The sequence below is a fragment of the Pelecanus crispus genome, chromosome 6, assembly GCF_030463565.1.
Source record: "Pelecanus crispus isolate bPelCri1 chromosome 6, bPelCri1.pri, whole genome shotgun sequence".
Lineage (NCBI taxonomy): Eukaryota > Metazoa > Chordata > Aves > Pelecaniformes > Pelecanidae > Pelecanus > Pelecanus crispus.
Window position 1 is genome coordinate 56705335 of NC_134648.1, and position 24140 is coordinate 56729474.

The 24140-nt window shown below is 43.6% G+C and overlaps 1 protein-coding gene across 1 annotated transcript in view; it reads right to left on the reverse strand.

The window, feature by feature from the left end:
• The window catches only part of PRIMA1 (proline rich membrane anchor 1), a 50421-nt gene that overhangs the window by 7130 nt on the left and 19151 nt on the right, over positions 1–24140 (reverse strand). The window contains exon 3 of the mRNA XM_075713079.1: positions 13844–13973. Coding sequence (XP_075569194.1) covers positions 13844–13973 — 130 coding nt within the window. The remainder of the gene's footprint in view (positions 1–13843; positions 13974–24140) is intronic.

The window sequence follows — 24140 nt, forward strand, 5'->3', positions numbered from 1 at the left end:
AATTCTACAGACTTCAGTGGACTTGAGAAGGATTTGTTCTGATGTTACAGAGGAAGATCTGACCCTGGAAGACTAAGGTGATGCAATCACATTTCCTACTAGGTCTTCAGTTAAGCTAACTTCAGAATTATGCTCCTACACAAAACCAATCTTAAGGAAGAGAAGCAACTATATTATTAGGATACTGGACTATTAACTGACATAATTGACAAAAGTACTTTCTGTGACCCCTCATATTACAACCCTTTCTTTGCATTCCCTATAATGATCTTTAAAAGGTTTTATTGACTGGAGGGATATTACAGCTGACGTTATCCATCGGGTGTTCTCAGTGCAGAATATATTGTCCATATGTTTTGATGACAAAAGGAAAAAAATGAATGGGCCTAATGTAAAAAAATGAGCTCATGTTGCCAGCCTTGCAGCCTGGTAAAAAGCCACTAAATTAAAAAAAAAAAAAAGAAAAAAGAAAAAAGAAAAAAAAAAAGAAGTTATTAAATGCATGGCACGAAGGCACCTGCTTCGAGCAAAGCCAAAACACATCTGGAGGATGGCCACGGCCATTGCCATGCCTGGCAGCGTGCTATGCACTGGCTGGGGGATGAGCCAGGCACACTCCTGCTCCTCAAAGGCCTGTCCTGCCACAGAGCAGCGTAGGCAGCTAAGGTACGTTCATGGAGCTCAGTTCATGGCACACCACACTCTGCCAAGCAATGCAGAAACAGCCTGGGATTGTCAATATATATGTAGCTCCCAGATAACCGGGATTATGTGTAACTTTATTGCATTAGGCAGGATCTGCCCTAACAAGTCTGTAATTTAAAGAGAGAAGCCAGCTCAAATTTCTGTCCTAATTTCTTACAGAAGACAATAAACAAGCTTGAATAATCTAGTCTAAGGAAAAGAAAGAGGAGACAGGATTGGTCTCAGGGAACACCAGAAAAGGAAAAGGTCATATGAATGGCAGAAATGGGAAGTAAACGTGGGTAAATTTAGGCTGGAGATGCAAACAGGGTTATTTTACTCTCAGAAGAATAATGGTTTGAATTGGGACTGCTGGAGGAGGTAGAAAGGAGAGAGGGAAAACTACACAGCTTCAAGAAGGAGACTGGTACGTTTATGAAAAGGATCAAATGCTACAGTGCCCACAACATGGGGGACACACAGGGTGACCCAAGGGTCTTGTTCCAGTCCCGTGTTACTAAGATGTCTAGGCTGCCACCCTGAACAATCAACAAAGGAATACCGACTGCCTCAGGGAACTGAAACAATCAATGTAACAGGAGAAATCATTTCACTGAACTTCAGGTGCAGCCTCAGTTTCCCTGGGGCTGATTCTCAATACCTACAGTCAGAGCTAGACATGGGGTGTTTGCTCTGCTATGACACCCAGGTCTGGGGGATGGCTGTGAATAGGTAACAGCTAGATAATGAAGGCAGCATGCTCTCTTACTTTGCTTTTTTTTCCCATTTCATGTGGATCCGAAGCAGGAAGAGAGTAGCATTTTCTGGAACCCTCCTGTGAATATCCTCCAGACTAGTGCAGACTGGATGCATTACTGTAGTAGTGGCAGTATGCTGGTGCCTTACTAAAATCAAAGTCATGGAGCTTGTGTAATGATGGACAAAAATTTAAGGCTGCCCCCAAACTGGACTGTGCACAGTCTCTGGGCTTTTGTGCCCACAAACTGAATGCACATGCAGATTTGGTCCTTCATTTCTGCACACATCTATGACAGCTCTCCATGACCCACAAAAAACTGAGACATGCACGTTCTCACAGGTGCTGGCACGAAGGCAACAAACACTCCTCTGCTCATCTGCCACTCAGTAATACAAAAACACCAGTGGAAGCCCAAACTGTGATCTTTCTCCGAGTCCTTTAAAATTCTCCACTCTTTCTGGAACAGACTGAACACCACCTATCATGATTCAATGCTTTCTATCTTCCAAGTGCTTAACAAACATTAATTAGGACATCTGGAGAAACATGCTTTTCAACATGCCCAGCTGTACCAACCCTGATCAATACCTTGCTTTTTTTATATAGACAACACATCTAAAAATATGCATTGAACAAGACATGACAACTACCTAACTGCTTCTGCTCAGCTACAGCGAGGCCTGTAAAAGACATTTATAAACTGCTATTTAGCTGGTCTCCCAATTAAAAGTTGTCCTTACAAAAAGGTTATCTATATTGGAGGGGAAGTGGAGGAGGGAAAGGTGCAGGAATCCCCTACCATGTCTGCAAACTGGCTGGCTGTTGGTTCCCTGTGCTCCAGGTCATGGTGGGCATCAGTACTGGAAAAACATGGGGTTGGAATAATAAGGTGGCAGGGAGAGGAGATGAGCAAGGGCTGCTCTTCACTGCTCTCTCGCTGTATCTGAAGGACAGTACATCTCTCACCAGCCAAGCAACAGTAGATATTGCCATTATAGGCACTGGACTTTTCCATCCCTAAAACAAAGTTGATCTTCTGTGCTACTTTGTGCCCAGATTTTTTGCTGAATGTAGATAACTACCTTGCTTTTTGATCCCTTGCAAACATAGGCAACAACTTGAATGATGGACTTGATCCCTACAGAACAAGGCTACTGCTATTTCACAGAATCATTTAAATAGAATTTCACAAAATTATTTAAATAGTAATGATTAATTTCTGTGAACAAAAATTCTCTGCAGATTTTCCATTACAGAAATGTCTTTAATAGAAGAGTGTCTGCAACACAAATAAATGCAAGGAGCTGAGAAGAAAATTAAAATTTGTAAAATGAACTGACCTTTGCAACTATCGAGCTCACTTTGCATTTGAGGCAACCTGTCTCTGCCACAAACTAGAGTAAGACCACTGATTTCCAAGCAGCTGCTTCTGACATTCTCTGCTCACAAAGAAGGGTCTGTAGAGCCAGACCCGGCTCTTTGCAGGATAAATGCAAACCCACCGTAAGTGGAGAGCACAAGGTGGTCCCAGCCTTCCCATACTCTAAGTGTGCAACGGGGCAAGTCCATACAGAGACAGAGCAACCAGCAAGCCCTACACACCTTGATGTCTACACAAAGATTTGGTTTTGTGCAGTTTGGGAACTAAGCGGCTTTAGACAATTGCAACTGGGGACAATTTCTGAGGAAGGATTTGAGTTCAACCAGTCTCCAAGCTGGCTTCCCAGGGGTCAGAGCAACTGAAAGGAAAAGCCAGGTTACCCTGCAGTTCCTGCTGCTTGGGAGTATTAACATCTTTCATAAGGTTTCATGTTACTGCCTCAAAAAGCAGACACCGAAGGCGGCACCATTTCTTAATGTAGGACCTCTTTTCAAAGGCCAGAATGAGGAATGACTCTATTTTCCCACTCTTTCCTTGCACATAACTGGGATAAGACCCTTTACATCAGACCCCCTGTTAGCGCTTCACTCCATCACCTGGCATTAACTTGGGGAATGGATGCTACGATGCTTAGCTGCACAAATGCCCTCTGATATGGCTATTTAGCCAACTCTCTGAGACAGACAAACCAGGAGCATTGTTCTCCAGGCCAGATGTGTTGAGTGGGTGGCCACGTACCTGCTGATGGAGGGGACACTGGAGTCAGAGCGAGGGAAATGTGTGGCTGAGCAGGACCACCCCTGCAGATGCCGTCTTCTCCCACCCCCAGCTCTGCCCACACTGACCTACTGAGTGTCTCGCCTTCATGGCAAGGCTCTCCCAAGCAGGGAGCTGTGTGCTGCTTAGCAACTTGGGAGCATTATAGATATTTAGCAGTAAGTATGGGGGGGTGCAGAGAAGGAAGGACAGAGGTAGCAGAAATCAGACCATACAGCCACACAAGTGGTGGCAGCACAGCTGCAAGGGGCTTGAGGGTGGCTGCAAGTGATCGATGTGTGCCCAAGGAGCATTGCAGCTCTGCGCAGGGGGACCCCCTCCACACCCTTTACGCCTCGGGCACTGTGGCTGCATGGTAGCAAACAGCACAGCAAGGCAGGTGTGTGTGTGACATGGCCTCCCTTCAGAGCAGAGGGGACCCCTGAAACCAGCTGGTGGGGACAAGCACCCCTGAGTTCTTTTATCAACACCTACTCTCAGCTAGGGCATGGAAAAGCTGAGATCTTGTTTGAACACCACGTTGTGACGAATTAGACAAAGGTGTGAAACTAATGAACATAAATTACAGTGTGAAATAATGCCGCTGTGGTCAGATGCCTTGTTACCTCTGGCTGAGATTCCCTGCCCAGGAGGAAGCGCGTCCAAGTGCAGCTCCTGCTGTTCCCTGAGCTCTACCTTTCCCCAGGGTCTCTGCACAGAGAAGTCCAGGTTAGAGCCAGGCATCAAAATCAAAGTCAGTAGAAGCCAAGAATTAGAGGACCCAAGGGCGGCCCCAAACCAAGGTTTCTGGCCAGAAGTGTGCTGAAAGGTCAGTCGGGAAAGGGGTACCTTCTGTATGGTCAAATCTGGGGCAATGTGGGGGTGATGCAGGAACCAAGGCTCTGTGGAAAACAAGAAAGGCCAGAGACTGGAGGCGAATGGGGCATGCACACAGGACTGAGATGTGCTGAACAGTCCTGAGCATCCTGAAGGTGGTTGGACGCGTGTGACGGGTAGGGGACTGACTGGTGCTTAGCTGCTCCACGGTCAGGTCTGGCTTCTTGTCACCCCGAGGCAGAGCAGAGTGAGCCCGGGCAGCTTCCGCCTGGGGCAGCATGGGGCGTGTGTGGGAACTGTTGGGGCATTTCCACACTTTTCTGGCTTTCTCGTTCTAACTTTTTGGGGTTTAGAGCTCCTGCAAAACCACTGTGTCTGCTGAACTGACCAGGAGCTGCAGTTGTTCAGCCACTGGAGAAATCAGGCTTTGCTGCTTTTACCCCAGATGTACTGCAAATCCTTCATGGAAAGGAAAAGGGTGCAATAAAGGCACCCAGCAGGTTCATATGGGATTCTTGTTGTGTAGAGGGAATTTCTGGGTGATACAGAGCTGGATTAATGCATCTATACCCCCACCCCACTACCATGGGTACAACTTCCTCTGAGTCATAAAAAAAGATTGCCCCAGGCACCTAAGGGTTCTGCTGCTGGGTTCTTGCAGGCTGTAACAAACACAGCCCTAAGCTCAAATATCCCAGATAATGAAACCAAAAACTTTCTTCAAGTGTCCCTGCACACTGTGCCAGGTACATCTCAGTCACAGCTGTGGCTTTTTACCAGCAGGGTCAGCCACAAGTACCCTCGTGTCACCTTGTAAAAACTATGATTGGCTTAAAAATTAAATTAATTTCTAAGAAAAGTTTATTTCTTTGCCTTGTAGGATTTTAAATATGTAAGAGTCTTGAGTTTAAAGTCAGTTTTTAGACTAGTAGGTGAAGAGAATCCTGATCTCATATTTATTCAGATTACTTCAGAAGTTATGCTTCAGGAAAAAGTATAATAAAAAACTATGAGGTAAACCTGGCAACTCTCCTATATGTTTCAAAGTTCTAGTATCCACTTGTATCTTCTAATTGTGCTGGGGTAAATCAGGAATATTTCAACCAATATGATTAGACCAGCATGAGCATTGTATTATGGCATGAGCCTGTAAAATCCACCTGTGGCTATTACAGAGTTCCACTGAGGTAGTAACTGCACAATACTTGAATGTATTGCAAGATTTCTGCCCATTTGATGTGGTACCCTCATCAGCAGTAGAAAACAGAAAAATGGCAAGTTTGTTTCTGGTCACAGTGAAAAGTTAATGATCACAGGATAGACCATAATGCTCTACAGATTTCTGTTGGCATCTTTGTCAATACATCACAAATTAGGAGTGAACAAGTGAAAAATGACCCATAGGAGAGTATTCCATGAAACACTTGGACCACTTGTTTTATGCTAAAGACTAAAGCCTCCTGAAGGCTTCTAGTGTTCCTGGTTATGAGAAACAATGGAGCATTTTATCAATTGCTGACAGCAAACTTTCTCCCTAGCAGAACGTGACTTTGCTATAACTTAAAAGAGACAGCGAAATCCTGCCCTATAATAGTTACACAACCACGTAGTGCTTCTAAAAGTCCCAGACTGACAGCACTGAAGAGCAGACCCTCCTGCTTATCTGACCAACACATACTGCACAGGCAGCAGCAAAGCAAACTTTTCTGCACAGCACTGCCCATGCAGTTTGGCACATCCATCTCTCTGAATGAAAGGCTATTTTATCCACTTTACTCATCAGCCCTTGATCTGTCAAATGAACCTGCTAACAAGCACTAGCAATACTTCTGCTGTTCTACTTAAAAAAGGAGGCCAACCCATTTTTTGTCTTGATGCACCCAAAAAGCATTGGGCAGTGCCAACACTTAGTCCCCTGTCCAAAATCCCCAATGGTGCCACTGAATCAGCAGAATGAATACAGCAGAGCTCTGGCATCTCCAGTGGGCTTGGGTCAAGTTGCAAAGCTGTTCAACAGCTTGTCTCATATATACTACGCTGGAAATTGTTGCACAACCAACACCCAGACTTCAACACTGGAACAACAACTGATTTTCCTTGGACTAGCCCTCAGTTTTCTTCAAGCAGAGCTACATTTAGTTTAATAAATAGTGATATCTTTGAAAGAACACAAGAAAACCAACAAGAACTCAGAAAGGTTGTGGACTCTCCATCTGTGGAGATATTCAAAACCCAGCTAGACACAGTCCTGGGCAACCTGCTCTAGCTGACTCTGTTAGAGCAGGAGTTTGGACTAGATGATCTCAAGCTGTCCCTTCCAACCTCAATTATTTTGTGATTCTATGAACTCATTTCCCGATGGTTAAAAAATGGGATCTCCTGCAGAAAGATCGGTTGCTCAGGGTATGTAAATTGTCATTAGTAGATCATCTGCAACCTTATTCCAAGTTTGGGAGTAAATTCACCACTAGGAGATGATTAGACATAGAGACTAAGCAACACATGGGGACTTTGGGCTTTGGTTAGAGGTGGCAGAAGACCTGGACCGTGGTGCTCAGCAGTAGATGCCAATCCTGTTGTTGAAGCATCAACATTCAGCCAGTGGAAAAGATAATCAGGTTACAGCGTGACTGTCTTTTCCTTGCTCTTCCAAAATTTTGAAGTTTGTCTTTCAGCTGCCCTCAGTGACAGTCGAAGTCTTCACGATGAAGACTGTATTCCCTTTTGAATGGCACTTTTTAGGGGTTGACCATTTTGCAGTGCTGAACTGGTTTGACGTCAGGGGATTACATCACACAGATCTGCCCCCATAGACCTTTGTCTTCCCTTTGAGTGTCCCCGACTCAAACAGTACTTTTTAACCCAGCTTTTCCACCAACTACCTCACTTTATCTTCTGAGTAATTACCATCTTTCCAGCCATGTGCTGATAATTAAGGCACCATTTCAGTACAAACCCTTCTAATGTGTCACAGAGAATAGATTAACAATCTTGACACACCTTGACCTGTCTGCCATCAGCCATGCCTTGAATATCCACTTCAAAGCAATTAAGTAAGTTTAGGACACTGTTCTGCCTTCTCTCCCCACATGGAAAACCATTGTTTTGTTGCAATTAGTAATGATTTTGGACTAGACTGTGCTCAGCCTCAGTGCTTCTCGTAGGAGATGGCCGTGTGGAGGACTACACAGTCCTTGCTCTTTGGGGGAGTGAGTGACACAAAATGGGCTGGGCAAGAGGTGTGGGGCTGTGGCCTGCTGAGCAGGACATACACCCCTGAACCATGGCACACACTCTTCCACACATAGCAGCTCACCACAGCCCCATATCCCACTTTTTACCCTCCTTAAACAAGCCTCCGTGTTTTCTCCTTGCAAGCACCTGCATCATTTTGTCAAACAAAACCAACTTTCTGAGCCTTGCTCCTGCTACTGAAACTAGACCTTGCAGTACACAGGGTCCATAAATCACACACTAATGCTGAATACCCTAGAAAATACCTGAGCAATGAATTCTAAGACAGTTTAAATATGACCTGTCATTTTATTTCAGTACAATGTTTTCTTCCATTTAATTATTACTTGAAGGTGAACTCAGTGCCTATTTAAGGAAGTGCGTATGTAGGCACTTACGGTACCTTTCTCTCGGGCTGTGGGACACATACAAAACAGTGGCTTGACAAAATTAGGATAGTGCGTAAAAGGTATAGCATGTAAATCTTTGCTGTCATCAGCCTGCTTTCTCTGCTGACTTAGCAAGAGGGCTCTTTGGCAGCAAACCCTGTGGTACATCTGAAAGCAGAGGTATCCATCCTACCTAAAATCCAGCAGAGCCAAGGAGTCACATCCCTAGGCACAATGGGCTGCTCATGGGTCATATCAGACCATATGGATGTTCTGGAGATACTAAATACAGGTTTTTTCACATGCTGGCAAACCATTCGAAACACCTCCTGCCAGGTTGCATAGCTGGTGCATCAGCTGGCACGGAGACCTGGTTGCTCAGCTTTGCTTTCCCCTTCGAGGTTTGAGAGATGGCTCCAGTACCTTAATTTTATACAGGGAGGCAGGGATTTATTTTTCCCTTTTATGTAAACGTCTTACTCCCCTCACAGACACTGACACACCAGTGAGCTGCAGAAATAGGATTACATACTGCAGGTCCCTCTCTCCCCCATCTCAGTTGCTTATTTACAAAACAACTCTCGTTAATCCTCTTTACTGTGTTTACTTCCCACTTCCCTCCAGTCTTACTGTCTTACTATTTTATTCAGGTGCTTGGAGATGTTAAAAAAAAGCTTGAGAGACAGCCACCTCCAGAGCTGATTAAAATGAATCGAGGTCCACAGACTGTTTTTGAATCTGCACCAATTTACACCAGATGTACATTTGTTAGAGCTGCTGGCATTGACAGTGCACTTGCCCCAGTCCAGTCCATAAACCGTGTAATACTGAAATGATCCAGCTTCCTCCAGCCTGTGCTAGTTTATGAATAGTCCTTGGACCTCGTGCTTTTACTTCTTGGTGACAGTCTTCCAGGGAAACAGAAAGACTGGCAGGTTTTTACAGAGAGACATGGTAGAGAAATACCTAGAGGTATTCCAGATTTTGAACCAGTTATTTGTCTGCTCTTGCTATGTGTTACAGAATTTGGTTGTGAAATCACTTTCCTTACCCATGAAATGAGCAGAAAAGTCCCACTGCTTACAGCGGGCCTGAGCCCTGGCCAGTGAGTGATTAAGCCTGTCCTAGAAATCTACAAATATTACAGACTGGGATTGCTGCTGGCACTAAGTGCCAATCCTTAATTTTTTTTTCTAATGTGCCATGAAAATTTTCTTAAGAGAAAATTCACATTTTTAAAAGAGAAAATATCCCTCTGTCACCAAGACCAGAGAAAATAGCTGTTGCCCCACTGCCGAACTGAGGGTGCTATCACCATGTGTGTAAGCATGCTGCAGCACAACACAGTATCACATGCCATCTCTGCTAGTGCTTGATCTATGCAGTAGCACACATCTGTACCTGGAGTGCCCAACACTGGAGATGCCAGCATCACACATAGGAAATTTAGAGACTGCTTTAAGAGCCTTCGAAGAATCGCCCCATATGTATCTTCCCAAGAGTTTAACCTGCCTAGCAGTCATCTGAGTATTAAAGCTGATTGACACAGCTTGGTATTAGTTCCCTCATGGACCAGAGAGGTCAAATCCATCCACTGGAATGGATTTCAGCATTTCTTATGACCATTTCATATCGGGAGAACCTGAGTGTTTCGAGGGGAGATGCAGGGATGGAGGCAGCAGCACACTGGCTCGGTTCTGGTAGGGTATTTTATTCAAAGAAGCACCAATTCACTAGGTTGTATTTTATCACAAAAAGCCTTAGTGCCTAAAATTGGTGATATGCTAAAGTTTTAGCTTTTACGAGGGAAAACAAACCACCCCAGGAGAAACAGTTTTTATACAGATTGAATAAAAATACAGTTGTGCTATGATACCTCGAGGACAGCCACTCCCTCTCTTCCTGCTACAGAAAAGCAGACATTTGATTGGGTCTGGCCCTTTGAAACCAGTAAATGAGATTTTAACTTAGGCACAATAGGATTTTTCTTTTTCTTTCTACTTCAAATTTGATTCTAATGAAAGTGAGGGATTAATACAACAGATCCAAGCTCCGTGCAAATAAATCTCTGCCTGCACTTTCCTACTAAAACATTTAACTCTTGCTACACCCTACAACCAGATGATTGCTGTTATTTCACTCTCACTGCTAATTAAGCTGAGCCATATGTTTTAGGCTAAATAGGATATAGATAGCATTGATAGTCAGGCTGTAAACCCCACTTTATTTGGAAGACAGAGAAATCAAGTTATTCCAGTTAGGCTTTTGGAATACTGTCCTGTAATACTTATGGATTTGTCACTGGGAGATGTCTACTATATATGTCTACTATAGTAGATACATAGGATCTACTATAGATAGGCTACATAGGATATAGAGAGATGCATACATAGGATACATCTATCCATGGGTAAAACTGGTACTATCATCCGATCTGAACTCACATTCGATAGGTACTTGGTATTTTTATTTTGGTTTACCTCTTTTTTAACTGATGGGCTGGTGAGAATTTTTAATGTTTTTCCTGTTGCACCAAAAAGAGATAGAAGCCATCTGCTGCTGCCAAGCCAGTTTTCACGCTACCGGCAATTCCAGTTTTTCTTGTACCCCAAGCTCTCATCAGAATAAGGGTTTCCAAATGCGAAGACATGGATCTCCTTCCCCTGCTCCCCCAGGAAGAGGTAAAAATATTCCTGTCTAAAACTGCTGGAGGGTGACAGTCTTATGCAAGGTTTTAGGCAGCATATGTTTGGATAATAATTCTTGCCACTTTCACATTTATACTGCTCATTAGAATGTAGGTGATGAATCTCAGTGACACCCCTGAGATGTAGGCAAATGCTTTGATATCTGTTTCAGGAGAGGAAACTGAGCAGGAGAGGGCTTCGAGGGTCAGTTTGTGATGGGCACTGTAAACAGTCCCCTCCTCAACATACTTTGCCATTCTCCTGGTCCCCCCCGTAGTGCCAGCTACATGACAGCAGGGAACCGAGGCTGGGATCCCTCTGAAACCTGCAGGCATGCCTGACATGGTGGAAGAAGGAAAGAATGCTGTTCAGTGGTGAGACACAAGGATAGCCTTGTACTTGATAGGCTCTAGTACAAGGATAGAAAAGCAGTACTTCAGACACATGTGTTGGATAAATGAGAGAGAATTAAAATGAGACTGTTGAGGCCAAAGAGCATGGTACTGTAGTTGCAGAATTTGGAGGGGAAAACCAAGACTTAGGTATGTCAGACCAGAAAAGGGAAAGAGGAACTGATTTTTTTTTTTCCAGTGTTACATATACTCAAATGCTGTCATTTTGATGGATTTTGATCCTCATCCAGACCTAAGAAAGAGTTGGGGCAGGCAAAGGTGGGGTCTTCAACCTGGGTTCTGATTTCCACGTCAAGGCAAACGGCATGTGCCTTTCCTTGGACGACGAGCGTTATGCCCTATTGAGGTTACAACCCAACCTAGATGCAGCTGGAGGACAAGTGGGTGGCATTCACATCTAAAGGAGATGGGTATATTATAAGTAAGCAGACAACGTACTGCCTGGGAGGTGGGGGACAGATTTGGTGGAGATGAAATGGCAGAGGCCCCAATTCCAGGAGATGCACAGGAATGAGAGCCCAGGAGGAGGACTGCAGAGGAGAGCTGGTGGGATGGAGGTCAGAGAAAGGACGGGCAGAGCATGGTTGAGCCGGAGGCTGAGAACACACTGGAGGGACTCAGCTTCAGCATCACCCAGATTAATCGCCTCACTCTTTCTCTAGCCACCTCTACCTCCCAGCAAAAAATAGAGTGAAGGATTTCTCACACTAGCTAAAGGCAATTCAGCTAAACAATACAGGATAATACTCCATGTCAAAGGCAGAGATGTCTCTCTTGTGAAGCGTCTTATCTTATTTCCCAGCATTTATCAATAGATACCTTTTACAGCGGATCAAGGAACCTGAGGAATGCTGCCAGGCACTTTAGGGCATCCTTTTAACAGACTTGTTTTAGGAAGGACTCATTGATGAAAAGAAATGCTCTAGTTACTCTGTAAAAACATAATTAATAAGATTTTCTTTCATAGCTGTCCGTCCCACATCTGAGCAGTTTTCAGCTTAGCATTTGTCAGCAGTGTGAATGTCAACAATAAGAAGATCTAAGACGAATTTTCACTTTTCTCTGAGCCTAATGCCTGTTCAAGCTGCTGACTTGTACATTGATATTCACTGTTGACAAATAATGGGTGTCTTCATCAAGTATCTGTATTATTCTTCACTGACATGAAACATAAGACTTTGTTATGTGAAGTCCTACAACATTTTCAGGCAGCTTTAAATTTGTCTGTTTAAATTTCTTTTCTGTATCTCCCATCTACCAGCATCAGAGCAGATTTGAAGAGCAATTTCTCACTAGGCACAAGTTACCCTGGAGGGTTTCTGCTCCCATAGGTATATTTTGCAGCCTTGGCAGAAATCATTCACAATTTGGCACTAGGCAGACAAATACAATTGCTGGTTTTGAAACAAATACAACTTTCCACATGGAATTGGACCAATCCCTTATGAACAACCAATGGTAGATTAGGAACTACAAGTAAGAAATCTTGCACTGTTACCAATCCAATTCGACTCCAATTTCAGTCTTCCATAGACGATTTTTAAGAAGTTCAGTAGACAGAGTGAAAGCCTTCCAACTCCTCAAAACTAATAAGCATTCATTTTAGCTAAACTAAAATAGCAAAGATACTTATGTAAATTTAATAAGAAATTAGATACAGACTTCTGTCTTGTTTGAATCCTCCCTTTTTGATGCTCTTGGATATACCATCTTTCAAATTCTGCATAAATTTTTCAGACAACCACAAAGCATGTCCAATGCTCTACCATTGTGATATCCCTGCTGAGGCTCATCAAAAATCTTGCATTTGCTTTGCATGCAGATAATATTTTTCGTGAAAGGTATTTTCTTTTCTTTTTTTTGCCCCCCAAAAAATCCCAACGCTGATAAACATCATTTAATCCAAACTCTGATTCAGGTGTCACTGCAGTATCGCACAAGAGTTATGGATTTTTACTTTTTCCACTCGAAATGTGAAGTATTACTTAGCTGAAGAAATTGTTCCCACTCCTATTTTTCTAGGTAACTGAAGTCAATAATTTCTAACTACCAGAGGCCTATGCAAGTACATGTATTGCAAAGACAGTGGTAGGGGAGCTGAAATGGTTACTACACACCGTGTTGTACATAGATTTCACATAAACTTTTAAATTAAAAGAGACAGGTTTTGAAAGGGATTCTGTAGATGGTAATTTTGAAGCAAGAATAAATTAGAAGTAGATAATAAACTACACAAATTACCCTGGAGTTTGGGTTAGAAGAGCTTGCATCAATCTGAAATGCTATAATTAGTGATGGGCCTGCGCCAAAAATCTCACATCCCACATGTAAATTTTGAATACTACCAGAACTGGACAGGACAGTGTTTCCTGCCTCTACACTTGGCCAAGCCAAAGCTATCAACATTCCCCAGCAACCTGCAGCAATTTGACTTTGGGGAGTTCATATTAATCTGAACATTGTGGCCTTGTCCCATTTCTAGTTTTTCTCCTCCTCATGCCCATGACTGTGCACTGAACTTCATCCTTTACACAGGCAGGATACGGTACATACAGTGACTTTCCAATCAAAACACACATTGACTACAGGATGCATCTTGCATTTAGGATGCCTTTAAACAAAACGACGTGTCAGCCAAGTCTTGGGTCAACCTTTGTGGGGTTGCATTGTCCTAAGCACAGTAAAAGCATCTGGAGTCTTACCTTTTTATGGCTTTGTAGCAAATGATGACAACTACGAAGAGGAACACTAGTGTGGCGCAGCATACTGCAATGATAATAATCAGGCCTGGCCACCAGGTCTCTTCAGTGGGACAAAAGGTAGACTTGGGAGCTGTAAAAAGTGTGGAAAAACACATGAGTTCTCCCAAATAAGCAGTGTATAATCAGATACTCTTTAGTCACCCACGCAATAGCACTATGCCAGGGCCACAGATAGAGGCAAAGAGGATATTTCAGATTTAGGACCCTTGTTTTTTCCAAGCAATCAACTAGTTTGGTACTAGATATTTCTTATCATGGCCCCCAGATGAGCAAGTTCTCTGTGTCAGTGTTGTCCACACGCTCAGCAAGAAGAAGAAAGGCTCAGCTCTGCAACCCATGGGAAACCTCTCCTCCCTCTGCATTTTCCATCTCCTGCTGCATCAGATTTCGTTTTAGAGAGAGATGTTATGCTGATAAGGGTACGCTTTCAAAGCCCATTAGGGGAGGTTTATCAAGGAGCCGCAGCAGTGCCTACGAATCAGTACTGCAGCTGCTATCATTGTAACCTTGGAGCGAAGAAGGAGGATTTGTTTTAAAAGAACAGGAATTTTATTACCTTTATTAACTGCTTTTAGAGGACTAGAGTTGGCAAGCTTCTTTCCCGTTATGTTGTCTTTGAATTGTATGTCCAATAGTTAAGAAATGTCAACATTAAAAAATGTTAACCCGTGAAAATATAAGCAATTATTATTACATTCTTCTTATTCAATTTAGGGCCAGAATTGTCTATGTAAGTACCACTCAAAACAAGCAATAGTTTGCATCAAGAGTAATACTGGTGGCATGTAGTTCAAATCTTTTCCTTCAGGGCCATATTCCTTTTCCCATGCTTTGAGGGGACACTTACTTCCTGAAGGATGGTGAGCAACAGACAATGGCATGAGCACCACCAGTGTGTTGCAGAGGGCGAAGAGACCCTTAACTCAGTGTATGCAATGACATAATCTCCATGAGAGTTTGGGTCACCCTAAATGAAGTTTAACAATGAATCAGTCAATGGGACTGTCTAAATCTTCATTTTCAGTTAACTAGTGGAGAGAATTAAATATAGCAAAAGGCTTTTTTGAGTCTGTTTCATCTGATATATCCTAAATTCTGAACTTCCGGTTATACACATAAATAGGTGCTCAAGTTAAAATATGTCATCACACCTGCATCATTTATTGCGAGCTGACATCTCCTGTGCCTCCTGTGTTCGATTAGGAAAAGACATACGCATACTCTTAGGTTTAACACTCCTTAGGTAAAATCCTGACGTACACAATTACTGAGAAAAGATTATTTTCCAGTTGCATGATCTATGGAAGAATTGGCAACATTCATACAGAGAAATCTGCAGGACCACCTTAGAAAAAGACTTGGGTAAAGAACTATAAGAAACAATCAAAACAATAAAGCCAAAAGCTTGATAATTTATAGGCAGTTCAGCATTTGGTACCACATAAGAGGTCCTATCTCTCTCAGACGCATCAGCATTCAACACATGTTATCACTCTGATCATACTTGTCTAGAAAACATTGCCTTCAATTTATGGTACAGATATAGACTGTGAGGGTGGGGTCTTTTGTGTTTGTGGTTTTTCTGTTTTTTTTTTTTTTTTTCCTATGGGAGAGAAAAATAAAGCTGAAAAATTAGGTGATTTGAAAACCTAATGGTTCCTGGCTCCTCTTTTGACAATGTGTCCACTCCCAGACTATCTCAGCAACTGAATTTCTACTTCATTACTATGTCAGCCACAGAAGTCAGTTTTCAGTGGGTGATGGAACTATTTATCGTGTGGTGATAAAGCTAATGTTTTTAATATTTTCTGAAAGTTTTCAGTATTATTATTTTCTAAGATTCCAGAACAGAGGGCATTTCAAAGATGACAAAATGTTTGCATGAAGGAGCAGGCAGTCTCAGGCCAACTCCACCATCCTGGTGTTGCCCTGACAAACACAAAAGGTTGCAGTGAAAGCAGAAGAAACATATGCATCAGCAGATGCCATGTAAAATTAGATGAGATCATAAAAAAATGGGGCAAGTAGGACCATCCTTATCTTGTCCTTGTTCTTCCTCCAAGGCGGGATCAACCAAACTATTTGTAAAGCAAATCTAGATGGTGAGACTGGGTTGCTCCTTGGCACAACACGAGACTGACAAATGGCAGAGACAGGGTATAAAGCAAAGCTTGTCACATGCCTGTGTACCACATGCTCCTTGATGGTTCATCACAGTATTTTTATATGGAGAATAAACACATATATGCGGGACTGAATAGCGAATATGATTCCTGACAGCCTATATGTAGCTGTTAATGACAGGAAAATAAGAACTGCTGATGTGGAGGCGACCCCTCATTCACCTGCCTCAGTTCTCTTCCCCACTGGTCCAGACCAGGCACTCAGAAAGCAGCATGAGAAATCACACTGGAAGCTATCGAAGCCTTTTTCTTAGTGATTAGTGGGTTCATACAGCTTTAAAAAGTGTTTTCTATTTCTACCCCTTATTATAGCAGTGCTAGGTAATCTTATTTTCCTTATAAATGTCCACTCTTTTTCCAATAAGCTCCTGGTTGCGTGCTATTTTCTGCCTTTCTAAGTATGCATTCACATAGCCTTCATTACCATGGCATTTCTAGGTCCTTAATGCATTTCTCCTCACAATTATCCTCTGAGGAAGAGCAGAACTGCTTCTAATCCCCTTGTGCTGATGGGAAGCCCAAGCCTGGCCTGCATGGATGCCTCCATGCGCCTGTCATGTTGTGTGCCTATGAGCAGTAGCTGGGAAAGTCAGCCGAGAGGGGAACTTCCCAAAGAACCAGGAAGGTGCCGGGGAAGTGCTATGTCCCCAGAGAAGAGCCTCTTGGTGAGTCCCGCACTGAGCTCTTGATGTTAGGGAGGCACTGATGTCTCCATCCCCCTGGAATGAGGCTCACAGCTCTTCTCCCTGCGGCAGCCCAGGCCTGGGGAGCCTCTCCATCCTCCTGTGCCTGGGTCCCATCCCCCAGCTCATCACCCACGGTGTAGAAAAAACAGGTTGGACCTACGAGGGGCTGAGCCCGCATGTGTCACGCCCTTAATGATGAGAAATTATCCTGGGGTGAGGACACCCATAGCACCCTCTTGCAACTGTGCCACTTGCATGGAATAGCAATGCATTTCTTTGGCACCCTGTGGAAGAGGGAAGACATGGGTCCCAAACCCTGCTCTAATACTGAAATTACTATAGTAAACACTGAGCAGAAGATGTCCCACACTACCTATAACAATGACAATGTCCATTTGTTTCATTGTCTTGTAAAACCTTTGATGAAATGCAGGAAAACACTTCGGTTATCATGGCTGCCTCCTTCTTTGTACCACTTCTTTCAAATCCATTATAAACCCCCAAAAGGTGTATGCTTTCAGAACCGAATCAGAATGTTTTCTTCAGAATCCTTTCCCTTGTTGTGTAAAGGGACAAAGCCACGTACTGCTGTCATTCACAGCAGTGTATCTGGGGATTGGAGGACATCTCTGGGCACAGGGAGTCCTTTTGTCATCACCGTGGGGCTACTGAGAGCTGAGGGCTGGCTAGTCTGGCCACGGTGTTTGCTCCCTTGGCACCCATCGCCGGTCTCACACGAGCTGTTTCAGTTGCTCAGAGCATGATTGTCCCCTGGTTTGACTCATTCTTGGCTGCTCTTCACTGGTCTCAAAATCAGCTGAATGGAGAAAGTGATTTTGACAGTGAAAAAAAACTCGACGAAAATGTGTTTTTTCTCCTAAGCCCTGAAGTGTTGTTCTGCACATTGAACATACCATTGGTGGAAAGTAGTAGGAAAGTGGTGACATTTTAAAGAAGATAAGCAGAGTGAGCTAAGCAGTCACAGCCTGTCATTCTGTCAGAAATCCTGCCAAAATAATGAAAATCTCATTCAATTAATAAAATATTAAAATAAATAATTGATGCTAAACAGTATAGGTTTAGGAAAACACATCTTGTCAAACTAACGATATTTTCTGAGGAGATTACTGGTTTGGTAAATAGATGTATTAGTGCTGGTGTGATAACTTCAGACTTTGGTATAACATTGGACTTAATTCCACATGATGTTGGGATTATGAAACTATAAAGCTATACAGTAAGTGTGGCACACAGAAAATGAGTTAAAAGCCAGAGAACTGGTATGTCTCAAAATCTAACTATAAATGGAAAGAGAGAATGTGTTTTTTAACAGTGACTCCCCTCTTTCGCCCAAATTAGGGTGGTGGATACTGGTAGAGTTTGTAAATGACTCAGGAATGTACTCCACTACAAGTGAAGACTAAGCATATTTAGATTAGAAATAGGGTAATTATTATCATTAAGGGCAATTATCTGTTACAATAGTCTATCAGCTCTGGTGGAGTATTTCATTGAAAAATTTAGTTTAAGGTAGACTTTCCATTTTTTCCTAAAACAAGTCTAAATTCAGCTAAAGATATTGCACTCAGCATAAGAATTAGGTAAAGAAAATGCTCTGTCTCTGGAAATGCCACATGAGCACAATGCCTTTTTTTTCTTGGCTTTAAAATTTACGAAGTACAAATGTTGGTTAAGTTTACACTTAGAGGGCCAACACCTTCAACCATTCCCAGCAGCACCAGGCCTAAATAAATACAATGAATAAACAGACCAACTTCAGACCTCCAGTGCGTGGCTGGATCCAACTTATTGAAAACAAATTGATGAAGAAGTACTTTTAGAGCAAAGGCATCCTGCAGACTATTTAAGCACCACAAAAATCTCACACACTTGCTTTCTTCAGCTAAATTTGTTTTGAAGGCTCAGCATAAAGACACGGCTCCAGTTCTAATGTTAGTAGGTATCTGTACACACATGGATCTAGCCAGAAATGTGCATACCAGGCAAGATTAGGTCAGCTACAGAGGGTTTCCCTCAATGTCCAGGCACAAAAATAGAGGCTGTGTCACTGGAAGGGAAGTTTCCATAAAATCACAAAGAAGTCTCTGATTTCTTTTTAGCAAATCTCAGAGTGGGTCACTCTCAAAATTGCCCTGAGCTACTAGAAACAAAAAACAGTGACGAAGCTGTTTTAATCTTCTGGATTAAGCATGAAATGGTTTTGTATATGTTATAAAAGTGACACATACTTGTACTGCCTGCAACAGAATATAGAAACAGGACTTGGAATCCTTGGATATGCCTGCAGGTTATATTTAGTGGTCATGGCTGTACTTTATACAGCAAAGATTCTGGAAATCTAGTACTCCTGTTATTTATTTTGATTAGGGTTATTACTTTCCATTGCAGTATGGGTTGTGGGCTAATTGGTCTTCGCATGGGAATGCCAGGACATTGGAACCTAACACCGCCAAGTCTGTCAGGAGAGAGTAAGTGCTCCATCATGGGGGTTACGCTGGGTTGCATTGGTGCCTCTGTGCAACCCTCGGCAGCGATGCTGAGGCAGGGAGCCTGCATCAGGGCACCCCTTTCCACTGGCTCCCACCCATCAGCCAGCCCAACAAAGCAAAGCAAAGCAAAACAAAGCAAAGCAAAACAAAATAAAACAAAACACAGGGTTGAGCCGGAAGATAGCTAAGGGAGGCAGTGACCCATGCTCCCATGTGCAGTCACAAGGGAGGTGTCTCTGGCCAAGGTCTGAGTGTGTCAATCCACTTAAAGGCTCAGTCCCAAGCCGCTGGTGAGTGTGCGCTGATGTGACATGGAAGGGTGACAGTGACCCCCCTCACCTCTCTATAACAACAGTAACTTCATGCCTAAAAAAGGAAGAGCACTTTCAAGACAAATCAAAACTGATTATTATTTTTCCTCTTGCTTTTATTCCTGTTCTTGCAGAAAGGTCAAGAGTGCTGGCGTAATCATCTTTATGAGACATCTGCCCTTTTTTAATATTGTATACTCACAACAGGCTAAACCCTGCCATCTCTATGCCTGCAGCACTCCTCTTGCTATTGTACGGCTGCCTGAATCAGCCATGCTCTTTCAATTAGCATGCTAGGAAGCAAGACTGGATTTTATTTTGAAGGCAGGCTCATATTCCAAGGGCCTCAAGTGTTTTATCAGTCTTGTTGGAACTTAAAAGTAATTGGAGATGCAGGCAATGTGTTTCTAGCAACCCCTATGGATGCCACATATTTCAGAGACCTGTTGATCTGTTGACTAAGGTTCTAGTCTCATCTTCACACTTATTTGCCTCATTATTTTGATATTTTCACACAATTTGCACATTGGCATCTCCATTTGCAAGACAGAGAGAAGCAACTAGTTCCTACAACCATTATCACACTGGGATGCAGGAACAAGCCCAGAAAACGTGGAGAGGTTTAGATGTGGTTTCAGATGTCAAAGTATATGAAAAGGCTCCTAGGACACTCCATGACTAGTTAAATATGGAGAGGTATTTTGAATCTGTTGCAGCTTGGGTCTCTTGCTATCAAGGTGTTTCATCCAATGCCCTGTGGAATAGAGGAGTTCAATGAATCCCCTGATTAATGTGAAATAACTTGGGTTCTGGGAGGAGAAACCCTACAGAGGAACAGTTACACACAGAGAGACACCAAGGCTTGGACGCTTACTCTATAAGCATTGTGTAGTTTAAAAGATGAAATGCAAAAAGAGCCTCCACCACATGCTTACATCTTTTCTGAGAAAGCTGATTTCAGTGCTGAGCCTGAGGTCTCTTGCCTGCTTTCATGTAAGGCCCTTCACTCCCTCCAGCAGTGTAAATTCACCCCAAAGTGAGTGCTCATTAACTTAATGCTGATTAACTTAATTGTATGCCAGAATGAAGCCTTGGGCAGCTAATAAAAAGGGCCAAGAGCTCAAGTGCTGTAAACTAGAAGCTGTCCCTGCTCATTGCAGGGGGGGTTGGACTAGATGACCTGTAAAGGTCCCTTCCAAACCCCAACTATTCTATGATTCTCTGAAACTAGTATAAGTCCACCCAGCTGTGAGACTGGTGCCAGCTGAAGACCTTGTCCCAGCATTTGCATGATGATGCTCATAAGTGCTGCTCCAAATTTTGCCGAAGGTCAGGAGCTCAGTCCCCAGAGCCCTGGAGGCTGTGGGCTCTCTGGGTACAGGTTTTGTTACCTAACCCAGGATGATGTGGAGAGATCTGTGAGTCAGTGTCAGCTCAAGTTTCCTCTCTGCTATAGTTTGTTATGTAGGAACCGCTACAGATGTGTTTGGATAATCCACGTGGTAGGAACATGCTGTGTGTACCCAGGGCTGCTAACAGTGAGAGGCAGTTGGCATGGGAAGAAGAAATCCTTCAAAAGAGCCTTCTAATGATGTCTGTGGTACTGCTAGACTTTGACACAAATATAGATCTTCAGCTGTTATTCTAAAAGGCATTTCAGGAACAGGCAAAGTATGTGTTCCCTTCCAACCATATCCATTGACGCTCTTGGATTTGAGGGGAGAATTTCCTGAGAGGATGGTGGAGAGGAGGCTGACCAGCAGATGGGGGGCCTTCGTGCCCCCTCCCGAGGCAGAAAACCATACATGCATGCGTGCCATGCAGCAGCTCCTCTGCTCGCCCAGCCTCATGCCTGCCCCGACACACAGGCCTGGGACTTGGCATGGCCAGAGGGAAACCTGAGCTCACGTTCACGTTGCAACCACAGCTGCATGCAGAAGGCAATGCTCAGGCTAGTGATCATGTACAAAGATGGGCTCACAGAAGGAAGGATTGCCATTTTCCACTGACAGATGAAGAAGAGGCTTGTCTAACCGTGTCAGGTTTCTGCGTGCTGTGAGAGGAACTCCCTGGTGTTTGTGTGTGTGTGTGTATATATATATATGCGCATACATATGTGTATAACACACATGTGTATGTAGAAAGGATATTATGATACATACATATTTAATGTATGTATATAAAGGGGTATACATACGCATCCATATAAATGAAAGTGCTGCCAATAGTTTTGTTAAATGTGTTTGCATTCTGAGTGGCTCCTCAGAATTAGTTAGTAAGTATTGGTGACAGAGTATGTGAGAAACTCTACCAACTCCTTTTTTTCTTCTCCCTCTTCTCTGTACTTGAGTTTTCTTACATTGGCTGAACACATAAAGGCAAACATTCACATTTGGGGCACCTCTGTATGTGTCTGAAATGATTCATTTTGAAGATAAAGGAGCTATAAGATACAAATGGATGCACTTTGCTGTCTCCCTGACAGGTCCAAAAATCACCTCATCAACCTCCCTTCACAGTTGTTGCCTGCAGACAACACACCTGGCCATGCTTGAACTGTTGGAAGGAAGATGCAGGAGCACATCACATCAAATGCCAAAGGCAATGCTGGTATCAACAGGAGCCCCGGGGGCTGGGTCAGCCCCCCTCCCCAACTGGCTGGCCACAGCCTTGGAGACAGCCTGCAAGAGACCATAATCCTCCTCTGCACTGCCTCCAGACCGCACAGCAAATGCAGAGCAAGGACTGTGAGCAGACTCAGGGAGGGGAAGATAGAGGCATTCCCAGATTTCAGCTATGGTGGATCTAACACAGGAGGAGTCTGAGCAGGTCCAGCCTCAACCACATGAGCTGTCGGCGGCACCAGGCACTGTTGCCGGTGGCATGTACACACAATTAAACCTTGAAGAAAGATAAACTGGATTTGGCCACAACTGCAATGGGACAACGTCTTTGTCCCATGGTAAGCTATGGTCATAACCAAACCCATCCAGCTGCTGGCCGGGGGGCTTCAGCAACAGACTGCCCCCCTCCTGGCATCCCAATGGCAGCCACAGTCTCGGCCCCCTGGGTGATATGAAATGACACAGAGGAGATACTGGGAACACACCACTTTAGAGGAGCATATGCACTGCCGTATGCTTGCATGTGTTTGCCCAGAGAAGTTGTGGATGCTCCATCTTTGGAAGTGTTCAAGGCTAGACTGGATGGGGCTTTGAGCAACCTGATCTATTGGCAGATGTCCTTGCCTGTGGCAGGGGGGTTGGACTAGATGAGCTTTAAATGTCCCTTCTGACCCAAACCATTCTGTGATTCTATGATGTTTAAATGTCCGGCATGGAGGTGCTTTGGCATTGCAGCTGCTGGGCACAATGGTTGGGACACGGCCCCAGCCCTGCTGCTGCTTTGCCCTTGCTTCCCCCTGAGAAGCAGAAACAAAGCAAGCTCCAAAGGAGAGCTCCAAACACTAAAGCAGTAGATTAAATCCAGAAATACAATAAAATACAAGATTCCCACAGCACTGTGGCTTCCCAGGACTGTTCTGCTCAAAGTGATGGACACAGTTACCTGTTTAGAGAGTCGGGGGAAAAAGGGCACAGGATGGGCAGCACAGAAAGCCAGATCTATTAACAGCTACCATTAACTCAAGGGATCGGGCCAATGCAGCAGGAATGTAAAGCAGGAATGGATGACAGCTTCAGTAACAGATGAAATCCACCTGGGGCAAGTTCATCTCCAGTAAATCCGACCATGATGGAAAGGATTTGGATTATCACAGTCCCCAAAGAGCAGTGACCCAGAAAGCTGCTCTGTTGGACTCGTTCCCTGAGATCCTGCCACAAAGAACAGGCACAGGAGGAAGACGCTACCCAGCAAGGAAAGACAAAATAACTCCTTCAGACCAGCAATATCCTATCCTACCACCCTCACCTCTGGAGCATGGCTGTAACTCTACAGGACATGCAATAGACTGGCTTAAAGAAAATAAGAATCACCTAATTTTGGAGCAAATTTTGACCCAGGAAAAAAAAAAAAAAAACTATGTTGGTTTTCTTTCATTGTTTTACTTCCTTATAAATCTGTGCCCTTCCTGCTGCTTGTAAACTTAGGGTCATTAGCTAGTCAGGTAAACAACTACTATCAGGCAATAAATAGTGGTGTGCTCAGCAGAAAGCCTGTCCTGATTTGCTGTGTCCCTGGAGCAGCTAGGTTAAATAATACTGGTGGAAATCAGCTATTCCTGTAGCAGATGATACTTCTGTTTATCACATTATGTTGCAGACAAGTTTATATCATGCAGCTGCTCTGTGCATATGTTCCTACTACACTTTTAAGGGGGATACTGCAATCACTACACAGCGGGAACTTCTGCTGTAATAAAAACATGTGTGGGATGATGCTGGAGAAATTCCCTCCCCCGCAGCTTTTACACTGTAGACACTGTTATTCTACACTCTCGATTCCCCTATCTCCTTAGTTTTCTCCCCCTTTCTAAAAATACTTCCCTTCTGAAACAAGAAACATGTTCAGTTTTGTGCTCAGTTTTG